This window comes from Dicentrarchus labrax, unplaced genomic scaffold, assembly GCF_905237075.1.
Source record: "Dicentrarchus labrax unplaced genomic scaffold, dlabrax2021, whole genome shotgun sequence".
NCBI classification, from domain to species: domain Eukaryota; kingdom Metazoa; phylum Chordata; class Actinopteri; family Moronidae; genus Dicentrarchus; species Dicentrarchus labrax.
In genome coordinates this window covers 19,942,762-19,966,030 of record NW_026136715.1, presented here as the reverse complement: position 1 = coordinate 19,966,030, position 23,269 = coordinate 19,942,762, and the positions used below count along the sequence as shown (strand labels likewise).

Genomic DNA, 23,269 nt, shown 5'->3' with positions numbered 1-23,269 from the left:
GTTGCATGAAACACGGTTCAGTTGTCACAGTTACAGCATCCTATTAACTCACATCTGGGAAAACAATTAATTTTTTTCACTGTTGCGTATGTGTTCAGCCAAGGAAAATAATGTTCTGCCCTAGCCATTATTTTCTTACACTCAAAGTATTATTAGCTCTGTAAGAAGGCTGAAACCTTTGATAAAGACTCTTCATTATTGTTAATTTGTTCTAGTGGTGACGACATTTGGACAGAACACCAAAACTATCTCCTCTTGTGTTCCACAAGGTTTTCATCTCATGCCACCAACAGATCAGAAATCCCACTTATTCAAAACTTACATACACAACAGGGATCCCTCAAAATGAAAAGACCTGTCATCATGCTAACTGTACTTCAGCATGTAACACAGCATAGCACTAGTGTTAGTGTAGTACATTAGTCTTGGCTAAGAGCAAGTCTTGCTCCTCTGCCTTTTTTTGATGGTCTGTGTTGAGCGCAGACTCTCTGGATAGTTTCTTTCAAAAGTCACAGTTCAACAATCCGACTCTGTCATGTCCTTTCTGAGCATCCAATTTCAACCAGAGTAGATCGAATCACAGCCACCATCAGAACATGATTTCTGTTTTTTAATCCAAACTGAGACATCTGTCCACCAACATCTGACATCTAATCGTACAAAATGATGATGGTGGTTTTGAGAGGATATAAATTTGTGTGTCCAGACTGGATTATCAAGAAGTCATTTTGCCTGATTACTCCAGATCCTCCATATTTTTTTGTGATGGCCCTGACAAACAAAAATTATTAAACTATTATGACTAAAATATATATAAATGTACTGTTCTGTATGTAGAGGTCATCCTATACAGGCTGCATAGTGTGGTTGGTTGAGTTTAGGTTAAAGAGCCTGGTTGAAGTATGTAGGATCACACAAGCCCACATCCACCATGTGGTGTGCATATTTAATGTGTGTTAATAATTGAAAAGCCTTCTGAAAAATTCACGCAGGCTGCAGTGTGTGTACGTGACAGTAAAATACGCTGTGTGTGTGATATTTTGTATGCCATTTTAATTTTTCCCCATTGAGGATAAATTAAGTAAATCTTCTTTCATTCAGATTCAGTCAGCCTGCACTTTGCAAATATTGGCAAAGCCCCAGCATTAACTCAATTTCATATCAACATTTACAATTGTCATTACAATAATTTATAAATAACAAAGGTATTGTAACTGATTCTACACTAAATGGAAAAAATACAGTTTGACTATTACTGTACTTTAATTGTAGTTGGATTAAATCTTTGTATCTCCAAAGTGTTTCAAGAAAAACAAGCTCAACTTTAGCTTTAACAATATTTTTTGAGCTATTTAGATTTTGAATGCCTTCATAAAGAGAGTAGTTCTGAAAATGATTTTAACCAGTAGAGAAACTAAAAATCAACAAACCTGGAGGTAGAAATATGTCAGCAGTTACATAATGATCTAAAATACTCTCGTATCTAGTACTAGTTTTTGTAACTATTATAACTGAAGTAATGGATCAGATTTAGTATCTATCAGATGATACCTTTGTATTATGGCGTTTATTCTCAGGTCAGCGGGCCGTCTCTTCATGGAGCTGAGAAATTTGTATAAATCTGTATTAAATGTAGACACTGCACACAAGTTTCACTTAAACCAGTTGTTTTAAAGTGTTTGTGAATGCGTGTAGATCTAAGGTGGCGCAGAATATCAATAAGGTCCTCTTTGTCCTTTTAACTAACAGTGTTATCGTCCTGTACTAAACGCCATACTGACTGAACTCCAGGTGGTGAGAAGGACCACAGAAGATTGGATGTGATATTTAGGACGACCTGTGACCTCGCTCCTATAGCGCAGCAGGAGCCTGTCTGGTCTTTGAGGTGGACAGAGTGTGTCAGCTGTGTGTGTGTGTGTGTGTGTGTGTAGAGAGAAAAGTAAAATGGACTGACATATTGTGTGTGTGTGCATGTACTGTAGTGTGTTCACATACTGTAGGTGCTGGGAGTGTAGACAGGCTGGGCGTTTCTGTCTGATGGCCGTCTAAGCATATGTCTGCATATCTGTCAATCTGTCGTATGGATTCTTCTCCACTAATAACGCACACTCACTTGATCGTACATATGAACACATGCGGAGTGGTTCATACAGCTCCTGTCAAACTGAATTGTTGCTACCTCAGCGACTTCAAAATATACATACTATACATGCAAATATGCAAAAAAACACATTAAAACATGCTCCCAGCTGCCTGTACATAACAAACACACACACACACAAACACACACACTCCCTCACCATTCATACAAGGCAGCACATGCTTCTTATAAGTTAAATTTATACAATGATGGGAGCCTAACATTTCTATAACGTGTGTGTGTGTGTGTGTGTGTGTGTGTACTGTCGCTGTCTTGTCATATGTAGGGCCAGACAGTGCTACAGGGTTCCCCACTTCCTTCCACCTCACTGAGCCCCTGCCCCCCTCACACACACACATACACACGCTAACAGTCTACCACATGGCCAATTTCTCAGACACAAAGGAATATCAATGTACAGTACATTGTCTCATGATATAATTTTAAAGGGTCAGTTACAAAAGTATACATATATTTTGAGATATATCTACAGCTGAGACAACGACATGAGAAAAACTCAACATTTCTTTGCAGGTACAATGTCTCGCTTAGTAAAGTATAATGGTCTTCTTCATGCATTGCAAAATACCACAAGAGTTTAGTAAGAAAAGATTTGTGATTTAGGTGAAATGATCCTTTAATAAATAAGAACCCAAAAAAGACCAACAATGATTAAAATAAGTTGTATTATTTAGCTTTACAACACACTCCTTGAGGTGATTTTAAAGCTCAGATTCCCATATGTAATTATGTACACAATATAGAATAATATCACAGCTTAAAATGACAACTGAGAAAGAGATACTAAACTTTGTCTTAATTATGTAACTGAAAGACTTCTGACACTTAAATGCAAACACTGATTACTGTGTGTTTGTGCATCTCAGTGAAACTGTCTTCAAGCCTGAATGAGAAGCTTCTCCCCCACATTAAAAAGCACTTAAGCAGTGTGAGCATAAAGTGTTCAATCTGTTTAACAGCATCAAATATTCAGCAGGTAAAATAACTGCACTTTGTATGAGACACAATCTTCAGTTGTACAAAAGGAACAGGAAATTTCCAAACCCTAACCCTTTTATTCTTTTCTACCATGGGGCTTTTCTGTGTGAGATGTTTCTACTGTCTTTTTTTGTTTACTCCTCCTCACCCCTTCTGTCACATCCAGTCAGTCAGTCCTTCCCCACCCAGCCCCATTAACTCCTGTACTCTTCCCCGCAGTCCCCGATGAGCGCCATGAGGTCCCTGGAGCGTCGTGTCACTGCTTCAATGGCGGTAAGATCTTCCGCCGTCAGCTTCAGGTCAGGGCTGCAGCTACGCAGACTGTCACTGATGTGTTGCCCCGCCCCTGCGACGCCCAGCCGACAGCCCACAATGACCCCGCCCACCGCAGGGCGATCCAGCACATAGCGCGTTGCCACGCTGGCCACTGAGCAGTCGTGTCTCTTGGCAACGGTCTCCAAGGCGACAAGGAGGTCCTGGAAAAGGTTCCATCCACCCCAAGTGTCGATCATGTTCTTGTACTTCGAGAGAGAGGCGGTGTAAAGGTCCGCCCTGGAACCAGGCTCCACCTTCCCAAGATAGCGCTCCGAGAGTAGACCGCCAGCTAAGAGAGGACAGTGATGGAGGAAGAGGAGGGATGGAACAGGGGCAGATGAGGGAGTCGGGGAGGATGGAAAAAGATGGAAGGAGGAGGAATATAGGATGGAGTAGGAAAAAGGAATGGAGGAAGAGAACAGATGAGATGGAGAAGTTGTTGAAGAGAGAGAGAGAAAAACAAGAAGGGAGGGAGGAAGGAGACAAGATGATGAAGGGGGAGGGCAGAGGAGAGAGGATGTGTCATCACGTCAACTGACTCCATTTTAGAAAACCACCATTTTAAATATTTACGCCATGATGGTAAATGTGCTTCTTATAATAATGAAGATCAAGTGAACCTTCTTTGTCTACCGGAGTGATATTTCTGTATTTAAATAATGCAGATGATATAAACACAATGACTGGATTTAAAGAAATGGGTCGTATCTCACCCAGAGTGCCGTAAGTGAGCAGCTGAATGTTGTTAGCCAGACAGAACTGCTCCATCTTTGCTGCAGGTCGCTGGTCAATCACAGAGTACTGAACCTGCACAACAGACGCATTAAATACACAGACAGATAGATGCACTGACGGAGGAGGAGAGAGAACTCATGAGAGTCTGATGGAGTATTATACTAAAGTGGAGGTGTTACCTGGTTGCTTGAGATGCGGATGCCTCTGTTGGTGATCTCCTCCAGCCTCTGAGTGTTGAAGTTAGTGAGGGAGAGCTCACCTGAGGAAGAAAAAGAGGAAGACCTGCAGAGGTGAGACCTGAAGTGTTCTGAGAGTTAAAAAATCCAAGAAACCCAGAAACTGATCCCCTTTCTTTTGTGGACACTTCAGGCATACTGTACTGCCTTCAGACAATACGTGTGAATCTTTATAGTTGTGTGTGATCAGCATTAGAGCCTGATTCTTTTTAAACATTTTGGTCTGCTGCTGACATTATTTTGTTTAAATAACCCTAATGGCCTTCCTCAGCAGATTAGGTTGCTATAGTTGAAATGTGATAGAAATCTTTAGGGGTAAGGGTTAAGTAAGGGGACCATGTGTTAGGATTAATAATGACCCCAGGGTTTAAAACACACGAGGGCTCGACTAACTATTGTAATTTTCAGTGCCACTGTTTTTTTTTTCTGTATAAAACTTATATTTTCCCGTATATTAAGGTTACTGAAAAATATAGGCTCACTTGTTGACATGCTTTGAACTGCATGACAAGCCTACAAAACATTTATTATATTGCAATTTCTCAACACTGATACTAATACTGATCTGTGATGAGCCACAATCAGTCTGCTGATGTATTAGAGTCTAATACTGTATGTAATATGTGTCTGTATAACTGCATGTAAATTAAACATAAAGTGTCCCGGTGTGCCAACTTATTGTTGTCTCTTGCGGTATGTACATTTCTTCCTCCATGTATTGTGTGTACGTACGTATAAGTCCCTCCTGCTGCAGGTCGGATAGGTGTCCCAGGGCATCCAGGTATCTTTTGTCTCTATAGTCCCACCAGTGGAACTGGACACAGTCCAGACTGCCCACCTGCATGCGGGTCATGGAGCGCTGCAGCGCCTTCTCCACCACCTGCACACAGAGAGACACTGCAGCTTTAGTTTCTACTTTCAACAGTAAAACTGTGGATCTTTAAAAATAACAGCATTTCAGTTTCATAAACCTGAAGGTCCAGATTCAGATGTCTCTACATACACCAACACAAACATACAATGCCAGACAATATTAATAGAACAGAAGCTGATACCGACATTGTTTATTGGGAGTTAAAAAAAAACAACACACACATAATATAAACTATCTTGATACGAATACATACGGAGCAGGACATTTCACAGAAAAAAAATAAACCAGTGAGGTGATTTCCTGGTTCTTTATAAAGAAACACACTGCTCTCTAGTGGATACATTTATTCTCAGCGTAAAGCACGTCAGGCTCAGTGTGTCACTCTTCTCGACGCATATGTCAGCAGCTCACCTTGCGGTCCATTGGTCCTGGTCTCGGCACGTATTTGGTCAGACTCTGCAGAGCTGGGCTGTCATTCCCAGAGGATCGGCTCTTCAGCTACAGATCAGACATTATCATCTGTTATCATGCACAATATCTTGCAAATTCTGTTTTTTCCTGCCAAAAATACTGTAAACAAATGATTTACAAACGATGCAGGAGTATTTGTTGATTGGCTAATAGTAACCTGGAAAGCATGTGTAATGAGACAAGCTGGTTGGATGAGAAGAGCTCTCTGTGTCTCTCTACACATTATTCCAGGTGAATGGTTGAGACCACGGTCGATACCATTAGACTGTCACAGCACATCAGCCACAGAATCTCTGATCTGAGCCACACCGGGACCTCTCTGTGTGTGTGTGTGTGTGTGTGTGTGTGTGTGTGTGTGTGTGTGTGTGTGTAAAAGAAAGGCAGAGAAAGCATTACCTACTTATGCTTCTGTGAAGCTTGTGTGTATGAGTGTAGTGTGAGAGCATTTCTTAATGTGTGCGTTGAGTATCTGCAGCTCTGTGGAGAATACAGACATTAACAGCTGGATGGAGTAATCAATAACGAGGCAGGACGGAGCTTACAAGAATATACACTATGAATGACAACTGTGTCCCTCACAATTACCTCAATATAGGAATTTCCAAGGAATTTCGGAAGTTTAATTCTGGCTTATATGCAAACAAAAATGTGTTTCTGATTTAGATCTTTTTACTTCAGCATTATTCCCAAACATAAACCTGGGAATGTTGTCACTGGTATTTTCCACTAGCAGCCTGTTTTTCTTTATCTCTGTTGTTTCTTGCTTCCTTTCTGTCTCTTCTTGTAAATGTCACACCCAGACACACACACACACACACACACACACACACACACCTCTGTGGAGTGCCAACTTCAGTCTACAACGGCACATCAGCACCATCTTGTGTTTCAAAACAAAAACAGGTACAATGTAGTCACCACATCTCACTGCAAGATCACTGACGTCTCTATAGAAACATTAAAATAACTAATAATTAAACATTACTCAATATTTATCTGATTGTTTTTGCCACATTGTCACCTTTTATAAAAACAGCATGCACTGAAAACTGACTAAAAGAGCAGATAGGACTGTGTAAGCGCTTATTTAACTACACTGTGTGTCTGTGTGTCTGTGTGTGTGTGTGTGTGTGTGTACCTGGCTGTTGAAGTGTCCAAATATTTCCTCTGCTGGCCCATAAATGTCTGCCATATCAAATGTGGTAAGACCAGCGTCTACATAGGCCTGCATGGCCTCAACTGGAGGGAGAAGAGGCAAATTATTATTATTATTATTATTAATTAACAGCAGTTAGGCTATGCTGGAGTAAGTTAGAGAGGGTGTGGTAATCAAACTAGTAGTTTTACTATATTTTTGCAGTAGTGACTACAAACTGTAATTACAAAAAAATCTGACCTTTTTCACAGCAGCAACTTTGACATGAAATAGTAGGGTAATCACAGGTGTTACCAATGATCCTCATTTAGGTTCTGTTCCATTCAAGGTCAAATAGTCACTGGAAAGGCTCTGCTACAATAAATGGAATGGATCCTCATTAGTATCATTGATAACACCTGTTTACACCCTAGTATTTCATGTCAAAATGACTGCTGTGAAAAAAGCCAATTTGGTCCACGTGAAAAGCCCAAATGGGATTGTCTTTTTAGGACAGATTTAGACCTCAGGTGTATTCCAGGATGCTAAAACATTTTCCGTCAGTGTTTAACGTTTTGAATCGAATTGTTTTTGTTATATTTTGTTATAGTTTCATATCGCATTTATATTGTCATATTGTAGCTTTGCTTTACTTCAACTTTTTCCAGTTTTGAGTAATTGGTAGCTTGCAAAGTCATACTTAGCTACCCCAACACCGGATCACATTGTTGCACTACTAACATATGTAAATTATTTATAGTATCTGTTTTACCTTTGAACACTTTTTAAATACCTTCCTGAGATTATTTAAACTCCTCCAGTCTGTTACACTGTTACAACACAACCCTTTCACAATGGAAAGGTCACCTTTAAACCGTTTTTATAGCCCGTAGTGCAATAACGTTCCATAGCATGCAGAGTGCAGTTCATATGTGCTACAAATGTGATTTCACAGACTCTTTTCTAAACTGGCACACCTGGTTGTATATTCCCATGATACCTGAGTTTACCTGCTTTGGCTTGATCCACCGCTCCGTGAGCCCCGGACACCTGCCACATCCCGTTCAGAATCCGGCAGACCTCCAGACCTCCGGACAGTCTCACTTTGGGCACCGGGGACATCGTGCGGCCAGTGCCGGGGAAGGAGCTGCTAGATGCGGCCTGTGCTTTGAGTATAGCTCCTCTCTTCCCTGGTACATAAAAGGTAAAACATCGATTGTTTTTCTCCTTGTCGCATCATTGTATTGAGTTGTCAATCAACGTTGTGCATGGACCCGTTTGATACTGCAGAATATAAACAACATCAACAACAATTACTTACTTTTTCCCTACAAGAGCCAGAAACACTGCCACAACAAAACAGTTACAAAAGATTTTGCATAAGTGTGTTACAAAATCCACGAGTGTTTCAACCAATAGCTGACTCTGTTGAGCCGGAAATAAACTTCTTCTTCAGCAGGTTGGCCGCTGGTTTCCTGCCCCCTACTGGACACAAACTGTAACTTCTCTTTAGAGAAATAAAACACCTGAACTGGTCTTACAAATGTAAGACAATAAACCAAGAGCAGAACATCTGGCAATAATGAGGCAAAGAGACATGATACAGTAAAAAACCATCTTTACTTTTCAGTTACATTCCTACATAGAGCAGTCCCTGCAGACAACATGCTGTAAGCAGTCCCATTTTAAATGTATCATCACTCCACTGTTGCTGCCTTCTTCTTTTTCTTCTTCCTCTTCCTCTTTCTCTTCTTGCCAGGTGTGCTGTCATCCTGTCCTGCTGCAGGTGTCGGTTTGTCCTCCATCTCTGAAGCTTCAGACTCTTCTTCTGAACCTGCGGGTCTCTTCTCGCCGGTGGACGGGCTGCGTGGCGTCGACTCCACGTCACTGCGAATGCACAATATGTTTAGTCTAGATTTCCATTTTACACATTACAGGCATTGAAACAGCATTAGAATAACAGATGTGATGTATTTGAATGTAAATAAGACTGAAAGTATCTTTGATTTACTAATCCTGAACCAATTGGACTTTTAATTACAATTAATTAACAATAAATCGCACCCCAATATTTACCATATCTGAACTGCTGGCTCCTGCTTCTTATTCCCAGCCTCACTGTATCTTTCCAGCAGAGCCACGAAGAAGCCATGCGTGCGGGTCTTGGTGGTGCTGGCACGCAGACACTGAGTGAGCGGCTCCAGGCCTCGTTCAGGCCACTGACCCAGCAGGGGAACCAACCTGCAGGAGGACACACAAACAATTAAAACTAAATCCTGAAGTCCAGCAGTAAAGCCTGCATGTTCAGAGACTGACAGCTGATTCCACGTCCGTCCCAGTGTTTCACTTTAATATTAAAGGCAGAGCGGCGAGGGAAGGATTTAGATTTAGTGAAGGTGAAGAGTTGCTACCTGAAGCCAGGGTTCTCCTGCAGACAGGCCGCTACAACGTCCTCGTTCTCCTGGCGGTGGATGGAGCAAGTGGAGTAGACCAGGCGCTTCAGCCGAGGGAACCTGAGGCCGTGGTTCAGGCACCGCAGCTGGAAGGAGGCCAAGGAGGCCAGACGAGCCTGATTCTTCTCCTGGTCTACAGAGGAGGCATCGTCCCGGAGACACACCATACCTGAACCACACACACAGATTACAGAAATCAAATTAACATCATAATGTGTTTGTTTAGAGGCACACTAGTATTCTGGTATAAGCAGAAATCTTAAGAAGATACTGAGATGTGAAATGTCTGTAAATATCAAAAGTAGCACTCAATCAGCAGTATGATGTCCCCTTTGACAAAAACATTATTATATGTGACATTATTAGATGTTTAACTGTTGTAGCTGGTTGAGGTGGAGCCTGTTTATCTACTTCAGATACAGTCAGGTAGTTTAGTCCAGTGGTCAACCTAGAGTTCAGGTCAGAGGCTCAAGATTACATTTTTCCTCATTGTCGTGCAACTGTTTTGTTTTTGGGTTTTTTCATTCTATATAACGAATATAACTTAGTTCAATAACTTTGTTTCAGTGTCTCGCATCACTTCATTGATTCTGTCTGGTCCACTATGGAAGTTCTGCTAGTTTGTTCCCTGCACTTATAAAAACATCTAAACTAACCCTTTGGTTTGGCCACAATCTAGTCAATGGTTGAGTTATTCTATAGTTCCTACATAACTATGTAAATAGCTATATAGCTATGTTATAAGCTATAGGAACATCTGAATCCAGAGGTCCGGAGAGAAAGAGTGAGAGAAAAGGTCAAACGTGCCCGACACATCATGTACACACAGCGACAACTGCTCACTCAACCTACCTGATCCACTGCAGGATGGATCCAGCAGGACATACTCTACATCTTTATACTGCGGGCTTTCAGGGTCCACCTTCAAGAAGTCCTGGTTGGCCAGCTGCTGACAGGTGACTCCAGCTCGGAGCAGGAGAGTCGACATGGTGGCCAGGCGCTTGGCATCCAAATCAAAGGCAAACAGCCTGCCCTTGTTCTTCAGGATGGCTGCCAGGTGGCTGGATTTGTTCCCTGGGGCGGCACAGGCATCAATGAGGTGGCTGCCAGGCGTGGGGTTGAGGAGGAAGGCGGGGAGGCAGCTGGCTTTGTCCTGCAGAATGATGTGTCCGGCCTTGTACAGGAAGTGGTCATGGAAGTCAGTTTTAGGAGAGAAGACCAGCAGCTCTGGCAGGTGCATGTCCCTCACAAAGCTTTTCTCCTTCAGGGTGAAGTCATCCAGCCTGGAGGCCTGTCCCAGGTAGGAGAAACCATCCCTCTTCAGGTAGTCCACAGTATCCTCCACGGTGGTCTTCAGGGTGTTCACACGCGCATACCTGGGCAGCCGGTCCCCGGCGGGCTGCTGGACGCTGACCGGGAGCAGGTCTTCATTCTTACTGACCTTCTGTTTCACTTTCATGCGGGCCAGCACCGCCTGCAGTCTGGAGCGATGCTTCATCATCATGGCCTTCCAGGAGCCGCCGCACTTCAGCCCCTGACCCATCAGCAGGTCGTAGACCAGCACCTTGGCCAGGTGGATCCTCAGCTTGGTGGCTTTGAGCAGCTTGGTGGACTCGATGATCTCCTCCAGGATGGACGAAAACTTCTGGGTCTCACAAACCAGGGCGAACAGCTGCTTGATGTTTGAAAACTTACTGTCGTAGACTAGAGTTTTCAGCGCGCCCTGCTTCCTCTCGGCTTTCTCCAGGATGTCAGCGGCTTTCACGTACAGAGCCATGGCGACTAAACTAACTTTAAGCTAGCTAACGAGCCGGACTACGTCGCGAGTTTATCCGCTACTTGTTGGTTTTTAACTTGTGACAACTGGCCGGACGCATTCCTCTTCCTTCAGAAGTTTCCTCTTCCCTGAGCAGGGAACAACAAGCGGCTTCTTCTCCTCATTCAAGTTTGATAAAAACAATTTCGTGAATACTTTCCCAGCAGCCCTGCACATGGCAGAGGACGGGTCGTGACTCCGGAAGTAAAAGCTGACGCACTGTTTTCGTCTGACGTAGGAGGTCCGTCTGGCCAATCACCGATGGGAACTGAAAGATATTATTATTATTATTATTATAATAATTATTATTGTTGTTGTTGTTGGGGCACTTCACTGTCCTTTTACTAAAATACTCCATAATAAACATTTTTATAGAGATTTAAATTACAGCAATGCCTCAGACATTTTCTAAACATTAGTAAAACATTTAAGTCAACGACTAATTCATATCCCAAAACCATCTTGGTAATAAAAGTTTTTTAATAGTTTTTGATAGTTTATAATCATCCTAATCTTTTCAGTCGGATGAAATAAACTACTCTAAATGCTATCCTGTCCATCCTTTCTCTCTTGCTCCCTGCTGATTACAATATTAGTTACTTTCTACCCAAGATAGCCCTCACAGAAATCACAAAAATGGACTTGAACACATGAAACCATGGGCCACAGGTACAGGAACTGTAGAGAAAACTAGCTTTATTTTTTAATAATATAATAAAGTACATTCTCTGGATATTTCCACGTGGAGACACAAGGACCACTGCACTAAAATCAGTTAGCTGTCATTCAATGTGAACAGTCTTATAATGACCACCAACCCCCATCACACATTACAAGTTAAGAGCAAAAATAGTTGATAAATCATTAAGGCTCCTGAGATTCATTGCAACAACTTAAAGTATCACTGATCAATAAAAATGAAAAATATAAACAAATTGTAAAAGACTAATAAAATAGACATGGCTTTTACAAAATGTTGAAACGGTGCCTAGTCTCAATCAATTTACTGCCAAGCGACCCGTCACACAGTTCATCTGTACTTCATCAACATGTCGATGTGTACAGCATACAAAACAAATAAATTACACACAAAAATACAGCTTACAAAAATGTACAGTTCATTTCCAGTAACTTAAACCTTTAGGCACTAAATAGTCCCGCACTCACTAAGGTATATCTGTTCAGTAATAAATATCAAATTTCTGCATTAAGGTAAATGTGTAGTGACGTTAAAGCACTTTCATTGTAGCATCTTTCAAATTATTTCAATGGCACCAACGTTCACTGCTTTCTTCCACAGTGTCTGTTCTTAATACAACCAGTTTGAGTCAGTCAGAAGATTGTTTATTCTATAGACACTGACCACAGATGCTTCTTTTTCTCCTTTGTCTGTGATGAGGTTGATGTTCACTACTCTGGACTGCATTTTTAAAAAAGGCATAATTCATACTTAAGATTAATTTTTTACAGTGTTGAATTATGCCCAAATACAACAAGTCTTTATCATATAATCTTTTTGGAATTTTTATGTGAAGGACAAAGAAAATCTGCCTTCACTTTAAACACTTGCAGTCATCTGAACCTACAGTTGTCCTGCTGGTTGCCACTGTTTGTTTTTCCATACAAAAGGGATCTGATTGTCCTCATTTCTAATATACTTTCAATATATTTTGCTGATGTTAACTACTACTGCAAGGTAGAAATTATGCTAAATTGACAGTTAGTTTGATCTAATTAAGAAATTTAGTCAAGGGGGAACCAGTCAAGTCATGGGGATGGTGTCAATTGGGTGTGAAAGTGCAATTCATAGTAAGTGAGGGTGCTGAGTTTATGTTTAATGCAATGTGACAAGTGTGGAGAAGTAAGTGTGGAGATCTTTTGGGTGGAGGGTAGAATGATCATACCCAATTGTCATTTGACCTATCAATGTTTAGCCCCACTGGGCTTTTTAACAGTCTTTGTTTTTAAATAGTTTTTGTATAGAAGCAGTCTCTCTGTGGTATGAGGAGGCAGGCGGTTCCTTTTGGCTCTCACAATGCACGCTGCCATTGGACACAGCCGGTCGAAGCCCCCTGAGGTGGCCGGTATTGCCAGCAGCTTCTTGGCGATGCCCTGGAGCTGAGGGAACCGAGTAGCAGATTTCCAGTACAACAAACTGTTGTTGCTTTCCCACAGTGGTTCTAATAAATACACATCAATCTCGGACGTCTTCATGGTCTTTGCAGCTGGCTGGAGGAAGTTAAAGATGGATTTGCGCTTGAGGTCGTTTCCGCCGACTCCGTCACAATTGTTGTCATCTGAGCTTCCACCAGATGCCTCCATCAGTGTGTTGGCTTGGCTCTCCTCTTCACCATCCTGCACCTTTTTCAACTCCTTACTTATCTGGTCTTTATCTGCCTCTACAGACGGAGATGCTGAGGCCTCTGTGCTTCCTAATGTGGCTTCCAAGATGGCGCGGGCCTGATACTTTGACAGAGGTGTTAGGAAACCTGTCTGGTCCTCGAGTTTGGCATCAGAAAACGGCTGGAAAAAAATGTTCAAGCCAGGGTTAGAGTTCTGATTCTGAGCATGGATAGCTATGATGTACTCACATATGTAACACGGAGCTCAATATAAACACAGAGCTCCACAGAAATGAATAAAATGGCCATGATTTTGGCCTAATTCATACCTGGAGTTTGATCCTGGGGTCGAGCACAGCAGCTAGTACCATGTCCTTCTGGTGAATCAGGGACTGGAAGTGTGTGTAAAGGCCTGTGCGCAGGGCCTTGCTGAAGTGGGTGTAGTTGGTGACGAGGCTCTCAAGAGTCTTATCAAGGCCAACGAGGGAAGGTATGATGAAAGAGATGGTCAGTCCGTTTCCTTGCAGGACCTGGGTTGGAAGAGGCAAAAAGGAAATTATGTCACATAATCTTCTGTATACCATACAATACAATATACAATAATACCACACCATATAATACTGTATTCCCATACATGTATACAACATTTCTATGGAATCCAAGAAGAAAAATCTGCCATTAATCCTTCGTGCTGCAACATTAATGGATTTGTCATAATGTTTCTGTTTGCTTTGTTTCAATAATTCAAAGTGCCGCACTCAGAACAAATGTCTGTCACAGCCTATAATATATTTATCACCAAAAAAGCAAATACCACTCTAGGTTTTGTTTTAATAGCACAATGCTATTTTAGGCTGACATTGCCTAAGGTGCATAAATATCAAAAGGTCCAGTGTGTAATATTTAGGAGGATCTATTGTCAGAAATTGAATAGTACAGATTAGTGTATAATCAGCTGAAAATAAGAATCACTGTCTTTTTGTTATAATGCAATAATGCAATAAGCCGTTTCTATCTATAGACAAAGCGAGTCACCTTCCATAAGTCTGCCATGTTGAACTGCCATGTTTCTACAGTAGCCCAGAACGGACAAACCAAACACTGGCTCTAGATAGGGTCAGTTGCATGTTTAGTGCATTTCACGGCCAACATAGTTTCTCCATCGTGCTTGGAAGGGGTGGGAGGAGCGAGAGAGTTGAAATCTGGAACTACACCGCTAGATGCCACTATATCCTACACAGTGGTCCTTTCAAGATTCTAATTTCAATGTCTATTACTTGAAATGATGACGACCCTGTTTATTCTTTTCCTAATCTGACTACTTGATTAAAAAGAAGAAAAACAAGAAAATCTGGCAATTCCAGTATAAATAGGAGAGGCTTAATATTAGGGTTTTTAAAAATGACTCATATTCCCAAGTAATATAACATTTAAAAATCTTACATGTGATCGCTACAATCGACTACATACATGATACATGAAGTTCTTATGAATGTTTTTCATTACCTGCAAGGCTTCCCCAAAAGGCTCAAGGAGACTGAGGATGTCAATCACTTGCTCCCTCTTGACCATGACCAGGGGCGGGGCGCTGGCTGTGTCGTTAGCCTCTATGCGAGCCTGGGCTAGAAGAGTCATGATGGCACTCCAGGCAGACTCCTGCACCATACGGCGTAAAGACAGTATCATGGAGTTCCAGCGACAGTTACTGGAGGAAGGGCACAGGGACACGTTGCACTCCTTCAGCAGAACCTAACCAATAAAATGATACAAAATGATAGCATTAAATCAATTCAGGAAAAGAATATCAGATTTTTTGTATCTCTGTGTAAGAATTGTATTGTCAGACCCCAATTAACAATTTTAAAATGTATAACTGATGCTCATAAGATGCCACTTGGTGATTTTACATCAATGGGCAGCTCACAAACAACCCTTCTCAATCAATACAGCTCATGTCAGTTAACTAAAAGTAGGTTGGGGATGAAGATCATATTTCTTAAAAAGGTCCAGTGTGTAGGATTCTACAGTGGCTACAAAATGTGCTAAAAAAAACCCTCACCAAACTGTCAAACTGTCTGTAATATTCTTTCCACTGTTTCAACAATCACCAACTCCGGTGTCTAACCATCTCCAACAGAGCTAGATGTGAAAATATTCTGGCTCTACACGCTGTCACTGCCTCTCTGAAGCCCCCAGCCTCCCTCTGTGAATGAATCACTCTGTAACCGTATTCCCTGTTGTCAAACTAGCTGAAATAAACCCTTAATTCACCGCAGTTAGATGTGAATATACACTGGCTCTACAGCTGTTTTTCCTCTCACTCGCTCTTTGGCTCTGTGTGTGTACTGCACTGCTGAACGCCTGTCTCTGAGCGGCTCTTATTCTTTGGAAGAAGACCATTAAATTAGCAAAATAAAATGACAAAAAAGGCTTAATATGATGGAAATGGACTCAGCCAATAGCCTTTATATTCGTCCAATCGCTCAACCCTATCTCTCATCTAATGTGCAAGCTTGGAGACTTTTCATGTAACACTGACTAAACCTTGATTTTCAGAACACTGTTTGAAAGAGTTAATAATCAGGACTAATGAAACAAGACACTCCAGTACTGCTGCTATATATTTGGGTGTAAAAATCTATAAAATGTGCAAGATTCTCCTGGATCATATATCTTTGCAAAAACAATATAACGCAGTGTAAAATACACTTGCACAATTATTTTTTTAATCTGTTTTTTATTTTTTATTTCTCCTACCTCGCTCCAGTAGGCACTGCTCCTAAAGAAAGCCACCACATTGTGGACCTGTGAGAGCAGGTTTTCCACAACCCTGGAGTTCTTCAGTGCCTCCTTAATCACAAGCTGCAACGTGTTGGCCACACAGGTGGTCCTGGTCCCAATCTGCAGCTCTGAAAATGGGGACTCTGCTTCAGACATCTGGTCTGATAGAAAAGCCACTATCTCATCTCCATCTGCTTCTCCTCTGTTGGATGAACACATGATCTTGTAGTCACAGAACAAGTTGTTCCCAGCCAGGGCTTCTTTGGCTTGATTGGCGAGGACGTAGCCAATGCTGCGAGAAAAGATGCCGTAGCTCAGCAGCACACCTTCAAGCTCCCTGGCCACAGCGGTGCTGAGATTTTTGTGGGTGAGGTGACGGAAGGCCACAACGGGACGGCGGATCTGCCAGGAATCACTGACAAAATGGAGCTGCACAACAACGATGGGCTCCTCCACTGGATGGGATTGATCCCCTGCCCAGAGGTCAATGGTGACATGAATGGCGCTCTCGCCATCTTTGGTTTTGGCAAGGCAGGCTTTAAGGTCACGGATGAGCTGAGGCTTTATGGTTCTCTCCACATCATCATAGAGCTGTAGGCCCATGACACGCGGGGATAGCTTGTTGTATTCAGGGCTGATGGTACTCATGAATGACCTAAAGCCTGCACCTTCAACAAAACTGTGAGGAACAAAGTAAAGATACATTGGTACGGTGCATTTTTCAAATTATGATGGTGATCTAGACTGGTAAGGATGCTTGCTTTAAAGTCTGGCGACATATATGTTTCTTTGACTTGGGGCTTAACAAACTTTGAACAACAACCCAACAAGGACACTGTAATCGCCACTAGCAGTACAAGTCACCTGAGTGGCAGCATGTCTTCTGCGATCATCCTTAGTGCGGCATCAACAAGCTTTTTCTGGTCCACTGGCCCAGCTGGAGCAGCACCTGAGCTGGAGCTGGGACTGGAACTTGAACTGGGGGGCAAGGAGGGACTGGGGGAAGAGAACTCTTTCCTGGATGCTAAGGTCTGTGAAAGCTGAACGGCCGTCTTCCCATTGGCTGTCTGAGGTTCCTTCTGCTTCTTCTCTTTCTTTGGCCTGACCTGAAGCAAAGCAAAGAGTAGGAGAGTAAAACAAGCTTGCCAGCTGAAAAAATCATGGAGGAAAATATAAAAACATTTAGGAACTTTAAAAATCAACAGTCTATACTCGATATCTAAACTGATTATTGTATTGTTTGGGAGGTATTTATTTAACTGAGGTAGCTGTGAAATTTGTATGTTTTACTTTAGATAAAAGTTTAAAAACAGCTGAGTCATAAAAGAAAATCAGTTATAGCAAGCTTACCACTATAGGAGTTACGGGTTCAGTGTCTAATACAACATCACACTTGAAGTCCACCTGTAACACAACATATAATGTAAATGCACAACAGTTTTTTTGCTGCAAAATATCAGAAAAAACACAAAAGCGTTTCTTTTTCTTTCAGTCTGAACAGTTAGACACATAACGATTAGATAGTATATTAGTTGTGATTTCATAATATGTAGAAAATAACATTATCTTGCATCTTTTTGTAACTGTAACCAACCATCATTTTAATTAATATATAATCTATTACTTGTTCACTGAGAAACAATTGAGAATTTTTTATTTAAATTGGTAAAAGCTGAAAACAAACAGCCTTATACAGTATGTGTTAAACTCAATAAGTACTGTACCTCTCCTTCCACAAACTGTTGAATATCAAGGGAAATGCTGTCAGCATCGTCTTTGTACAAGCCCAACTCTGCTTTACGTTTGATGGAGCAGTTCCAGTGATTTTTCACAGAATTGTCTGTCCTGCAAGGGGAATCGAAAATATACATTAAAGTCTCTGGGACCCTGGTTAAAAGAGGGAGACACGTTGCTACGTTCATCCTGTTATTTTAAGAATAACAACCAAGTAATGCATTTCACTGCACATCATCCACCTTGTTAATGTCAGCAAATCAATCCCCACTGACCAACCCACCTTCCAGGGAGCAGCTTGGCAATCTCAGCCCACCGGTTCCCCATAATAGAGTGGGCTTTGTAGATGATGAGGTCTTCTTCATTGGTCCAGGAGCTCTTTTTGACCAGTGGATCGAGGTGGTTGTGCCAGCGCTCACGACACTGTTTCCCCATCCGCCCCTTCAAGTGCTTGGCAATCAAAGACCAGTGTTTAGTGCCGTACCTGCCCACCAGCTCTACTATCTGTCACAGCAAATACATTAGTAAACACATAAGTACAGTGAGAACAAGTGAGATAGGACAAAATTAATTACAAACTATGTTTAAGCTAAGTCTGTATCAGATGTTCTGTGTAGTTTTTTTACCTTTTCATCTTCCTCTTTGGACCAGAAACCTTTGACTAAATCGGGATCCAGGTGCTTTTTCCAGCGGTGCATACACTGGAATTCTGTGCGTCCCTGTCAAAGCAACAGGAAATGTCATTATTACCCAAGATGAAAATAACTCAACAAAAAGGAAAGATTGGGTAGAATACAGAGATTTGCATTTTATAACTTCAACGACATGACAAGACACAATGTTGCAAGCCCTTTGCCTTTCTTCTGTTTTTATTAAACTTCAGAAGTTTACATTGATGATTCATTCTTTCTTACTCAATTGATTTTGATTCTGCTGAGTACTTACGGGCAAAAAACTGGCAATAGTTTTCCAATCTTTCTTCCCAAAGTTGCTCATCAGGATTTTTAGATTTTCATCCTGCACACGAACAAATCAGTTCAGATACAGTATTATTTAAGACGAGCTTTAAGGTCAGCTTCAGGTAGAGGTTAACATGGCATTGACGATAACTAGTGAACTCACTGATCAACAGAAACCTATGTGAAAAATGTGTCCTTCTTACTGGCAATAATGTAATAAACTACTTAAAAATATAGTGCGTTGCTGTAGATAATAATGTCAACCGATGAATGTCAGGGTGTTGTAAGGACACAGTTATTAAGTCTTATTTTCATTCACCTCTTCCAGAGTCCATTTGACTTTGCACTTGGTACCATCCTTCTTCTCTGCTGTGTCCGAGTCAGTGTCAATGCACAGATTACTGTCCCCTCTTTCGTCCATGCTGCAACCACACAATAATTTAAATAAATATACATTACTGGATTTCAACATCTACAGATTATTCAGAGTGAAAAGAAACTCTAGACAGTTATCAGACATCTTGGTATACAAACTATACATTGATGTGAACATATGATATGGTTGATGTGGACTTTAAAGCAAAATTATGTAATTTTTCTTTCTTCTTTTTAAAATAACAGCTTTAAAATCATTTTGATGCTACACTGAGTTGTAATAGAGTGAATGGTGCCTCTGTCATTCCCACTCCAATGAGCCTGTTTTTGCACTATGTAACTTTTGGCTCTGGGTCGGAACAAGAGGCGCCGCTAGAGACGAAGAGACCTAAGAGGACGACGCTAAGAGAAAAGGACGGAGAGGCCCCCAGACAAGAGTAAATTTCAGATTGGCTTTTAGTCTAGGCTGCAGACAGACGGTGAGCCGGCCTTCTGGCTGTTTGACTAGTAAGTACTTTTAGCTGGCTTGCTATGTCTTGTGGCGTTGCACTTGGTTGATGTTTGGCTGTGTTAGAAAAGTTGTCGACTTGCTAGTTTTTTGTCATAAGTAATGTAATCATAACAAATGCATTTGTACAGCTGTTCATATTTACGATAGTGGTATTGCGACTGGTGGAGCCAAATTGCAACAAATACCAAATCCTACATAGTGCTGCTTTAATGTAATTTCTCATAATTTAAACAAACTTCCTCTCACTTTCAGTGCAATGCTATAGAGTCTGAAGCTGCAGATGTAAAAAAAACATGGCCTTGTATTAAGCTAGCCCTTCAAAACAACAGCAAACATGGCATTCCCTTAATTAAGTGTGTTTAAATAACGAATTAAAGAGACGCCAAAATTTAAACACCATAAGCACCCCATTGCTGATTCAGTGGAAACACAAGTTGTATGCTGGCTAATGTCGCCAATGCTTACATTTCATATAACCTGCAAATTAGCATCAAGGTCTATACTAAAGACAATGCATGCAAATAGTAGACAGGAGTTATTCAGGGAAGTAAACAAATACAGAAAGATCCTAAAATAAAAAATATAAAACAATCCACTACAACAGCTCTGCCATATATTCTACCTTCACTAAGATAATGATGTTCAGTTTTGATTGACAGTGTTAGAGAGGTATTAATTAACTGTATGTTTATGAATGAGGTGGTAGTTTGCAGTGGTGTTGAACTGAGCTTCATTATATTAGAAGGTGTTTGCTATTAATATTGCTATTAGAAAATTAGGAATCCAGTTTTACTCTCTTATCCTTTACCAGTGGGAAAACATTTGAAACTTTGCGTTCAATAAGTTGCCACAACAGCTGTAAACAGTTAAAACATGAATGTTTAACATACCAATAAAACATAAAAAACAAAATATAACTACATTGTCATTTAATGTTAGCTAACTTGTAGTCGTTTCCTTCTGTAGCTACAAAGCCTTTAATTTAACTTTCCCGTCTCACAACCTATTTGACAACCATTACATTATATATTGTGTAAGTTACCAAACGACCTCACGTTAACGGTCCACAGAAAAGCTGAGATAGCTTACTAGCTAACATCAGTTGCTGCCAACCAAACGAAATACCGCGACAAAAACATGAAACGTTCAGGTATATATCTCAACAGTGCACTTTGCAATTCTTAAAACTAAATTATTGGGCTTAATTTGTCAAAAATGAGCGACAAACTAATGAACTTACATTGTAACTCGGCTATGAGTTCAAACTAGCAAACTTGGCTAGCAGGTCCGCTGAACACGCTTGAAGGAAACGTTGACTGTTAGTTGAGAACGTGTGACGCCCCTAGCGGCGGATTAACGCCAATACACGAACCCTGCCCACCTAACAACGCTGGTGTAGGTGAAATGAGGTGTTTCTGAAAATGTCGATATTAGTGACAGTAACAACAGAGACAGTAGGGGGAAGAGAAATGCCTACCTAACCTGAAGATTGTGCAGCTGTTTCTGGAATACAGCCGGGTCCAGCTCTCCCAGCTCACTACCGGGACACAACAGCACAACAACGGCTTTTAACGGACATGAGGGACTCACTCACACTCTCGCGCACACACAACAAAACAAAACAAAACAAAACAAAACAACCACACTTGATTAACAACTGTAACGGCGGGTACATTTAAATTATTACCGCCGTGAGACCTGTCCATCGTGATCATAGCACAAACACACACGTTTTACAAATAGCATTAAGTCAATGATAACATCCACAGACACACTTACCCGCGCGACATCCCTCCTGTGTTTGTAGTCCGCTCCAGATGCAGACCGGAGCTATCGACTGCTAACGTTAGCTGCAACAGTTAACTAACGTTAAAACAAAGTGACTTTTCAGGAATACACAAAAGCTCGAATGACATACGCTGAATTAAATGTGTGCTGATTGTTGAACTAACAGAACCAGTTGAGGAACTTGTGGCGCTGTATCATTAGACATTTACCCGGGACTGAAAATCAGTGGTCTGTTCAAGAGCACCACGACCACAGAGCTACACACACTCCCCGGAAACGATCCGTGTGAGTGACGGTTTCAACCGACGCTAACGGCTAACGGCCGCTGTTGCGCAGACGTTGGCTCCCCTCCGACATTAACATAAACACATATGTTTAAAAACATAAACAGTCTCATCTAACATCCTTAAACTTTGCTCTAACTCTCGTGTAAAGACACTAGTTGAGCATTAAACCTTAAAACTAACCTTAAATTAACTTCTTCACGTCACTAGTGGGTAAGTTATTTATGCTAGGCTATATGCTACAGGCTAATCACCCATATAAATAGACTCATACAAACGTCACCTAACTTCTGTTAAATTAATACCATAACATACCAACATTAACCTATGATAGGTTCATATTTTCATAAATGGTAAAACTCATAAATTATTATCACAACATTGTGTCGAAAATAACAACAAAGTCTGATCCATGTAAGCATCATTTTATTTATTTCAGATTGATTTCTGGTTTGTCTCCGGCAATAAGTTCTCAAAGGACGGTGTTATTGTGGCACATGTAGGTCCTGGCTGTGCTTCGTGTCATAATTCATAACATTAATTTTCCAGGCAGTGTGTGTGTGTGTGTGTGTGTATGTGTGTGTGTGTATGTGTGTGTGTGTATGTGTGAGTGTGTGTGTATGTGTGTGTGTGTGTATGTGTGTGTGTGTGTGTGCCTTTATGAGGTCACAGATGATAAATTGTACAGTCTCGTTCACTTTGTCTGTTCCAACCGTTTCAACGTCCTCCCTGTTTTCTTCAGCAGTGTTGCTAAGCAACTGTTGGTCCTTCACACTTACCTCGTACACTTTCTTAAACCGCCTTCTTTCCAGCGCGTTAACGGCCCTTTCCATATCAGAGAAAACAACATATTTTTGAATGTTTATTGTTGACACAGGGTTTGCATCTTACTGTCACATTAATGTTGCGATCTTTATCCAAAACTAGTAAAACTCTGTTGCCCAAATAACGGATGTGTAACTGTGGTTAACTTACACACAGTTCTGTTTGTTTGTTTGTTTGTTTGTTTGTTTGTTTGTTTGTATGAAGCAGCCTTGACTTGAGCATTTTCATACATTAAATTCTATCAATGAGTCAATCACTTTGTTCGTGTGTGTGTTCCTCGTTTTGGCCACTAAGTGGGGCAGTTGTGCAGTAATGTAGATGGTGAGCTGTTGTCTTCCCCCAGGTGAACAGGTGTGTCTGTTAGGATCAGTAATTGATACTTTGATCACTTTGAACAATTAAAATGAGTCTCTGCTGGTTAAGGTGACCACTGCTGGCAGTGATGTGTTTGTGTAAGTGAGTGTGTGCAAAGATAAACTTTGATCTGCCTCTTTTC

The 23,269-nt window shown here is 41.2% G+C and overlaps 3 protein-coding genes across 8 annotated transcripts; all 3 read right to left on the bottom strand.

The window, feature by feature from the left end:
* Positions 1-2,556: 2,556 nt before the first annotated feature.
* Positions 2,557-8,356, bottom strand: LOC127377319 (uncharacterized). 2 transcript variants are annotated; one of them, XM_051425079.1, is made up of 8 exons: positions 8,227-8,356; positions 7,916-8,095; positions 6,909-7,009; positions 5,711-5,797; positions 5,158-5,305; positions 4,369-4,448; positions 4,168-4,261; positions 2,557-3,743 (listed from the first exon to the last, which is right to left on the bottom strand). In XM_051425079.1, exons 2-8 carry the CDS (start codon positions 8,025-8,027, stop codon positions 3,334-3,336), a joined length of 1,032 nt encoding a protein of 343 aa, XP_051281039.1. In that variant the 5' UTR covers positions 8,028-8,095; positions 8,227-8,356; the 3' UTR covers positions 2,557-3,333. The 2 variants fall into 2 exon arrangements, with proteins under 2 accessions (XP_051281039.1, XP_051281040.1); XM_051425080.1 differs by lacking the exons at positions 7,916-8,095; positions 8,227-8,356 and adding an exon at positions 7,167-7,854.
* A 150-nt stretch (positions 8,357-8,506) lies between these two features.
* Positions 8,507-11,367, bottom strand: nsun5 (NOP2/Sun RNA methyltransferase 5). Its single transcript, XM_051425078.1, has 4 exons — positions 10,211-11,367; positions 9,317-9,527; positions 8,982-9,146; positions 8,507-8,792 (listed from the first exon to the last, which is right to left on the bottom strand). Exons 1-4 carry the CDS (start codon positions 11,133-11,135, stop codon positions 8,603-8,605), a joined length of 1,491 nt encoding a protein of 496 aa, XP_051281038.1. The 5' UTR covers positions 11,136-11,367; the 3' UTR covers positions 8,507-8,602.
* A 477-nt stretch (positions 11,368-11,844) lies between these two features.
* mybl2a (v-myb avian myeloblastosis viral oncogene homolog-like 2a) lies at positions 11,845-21,950 on the bottom strand. Of its 5 annotated transcripts, XM_051425073.1 has the most exons (14): positions 21,874-21,950; positions 21,656-21,726; positions 21,354-21,413; positions 19,310-19,412; positions 18,977-19,048; positions 18,658-18,750; positions 18,315-18,535; positions 18,022-18,142; positions 17,648-17,701; positions 17,162-17,403; positions 16,274-16,976; positions 15,023-15,265; positions 13,846-14,046; positions 11,845-13,697 (listed from the first exon to the last, which is right to left on the bottom strand). In XM_051425073.1, the coding sequence occupies exons 2-14, from the start codon at positions 21,664-21,666 to the stop codon at positions 13,098-13,100; spliced, it is 2,724 nt and encodes a 907-aa protein (XP_051281033.1). In that variant the 5' UTR covers positions 21,667-21,726; positions 21,874-21,950; the 3' UTR covers positions 11,845-13,097. The 5 variants fall into 5 exon arrangements, with proteins under 5 accessions (XP_051281033.1, XP_051281034.1, XP_051281032.1 ...); XM_051425074.1 differs by having other exon boundaries at positions 18,315-18,481; positions 21,656-21,934; XM_051425072.1 differs by having other exon boundaries at positions 21,656-21,933.
* Between the last annotated feature and the right edge of the window lie 1,319 nt (positions 21,951-23,269).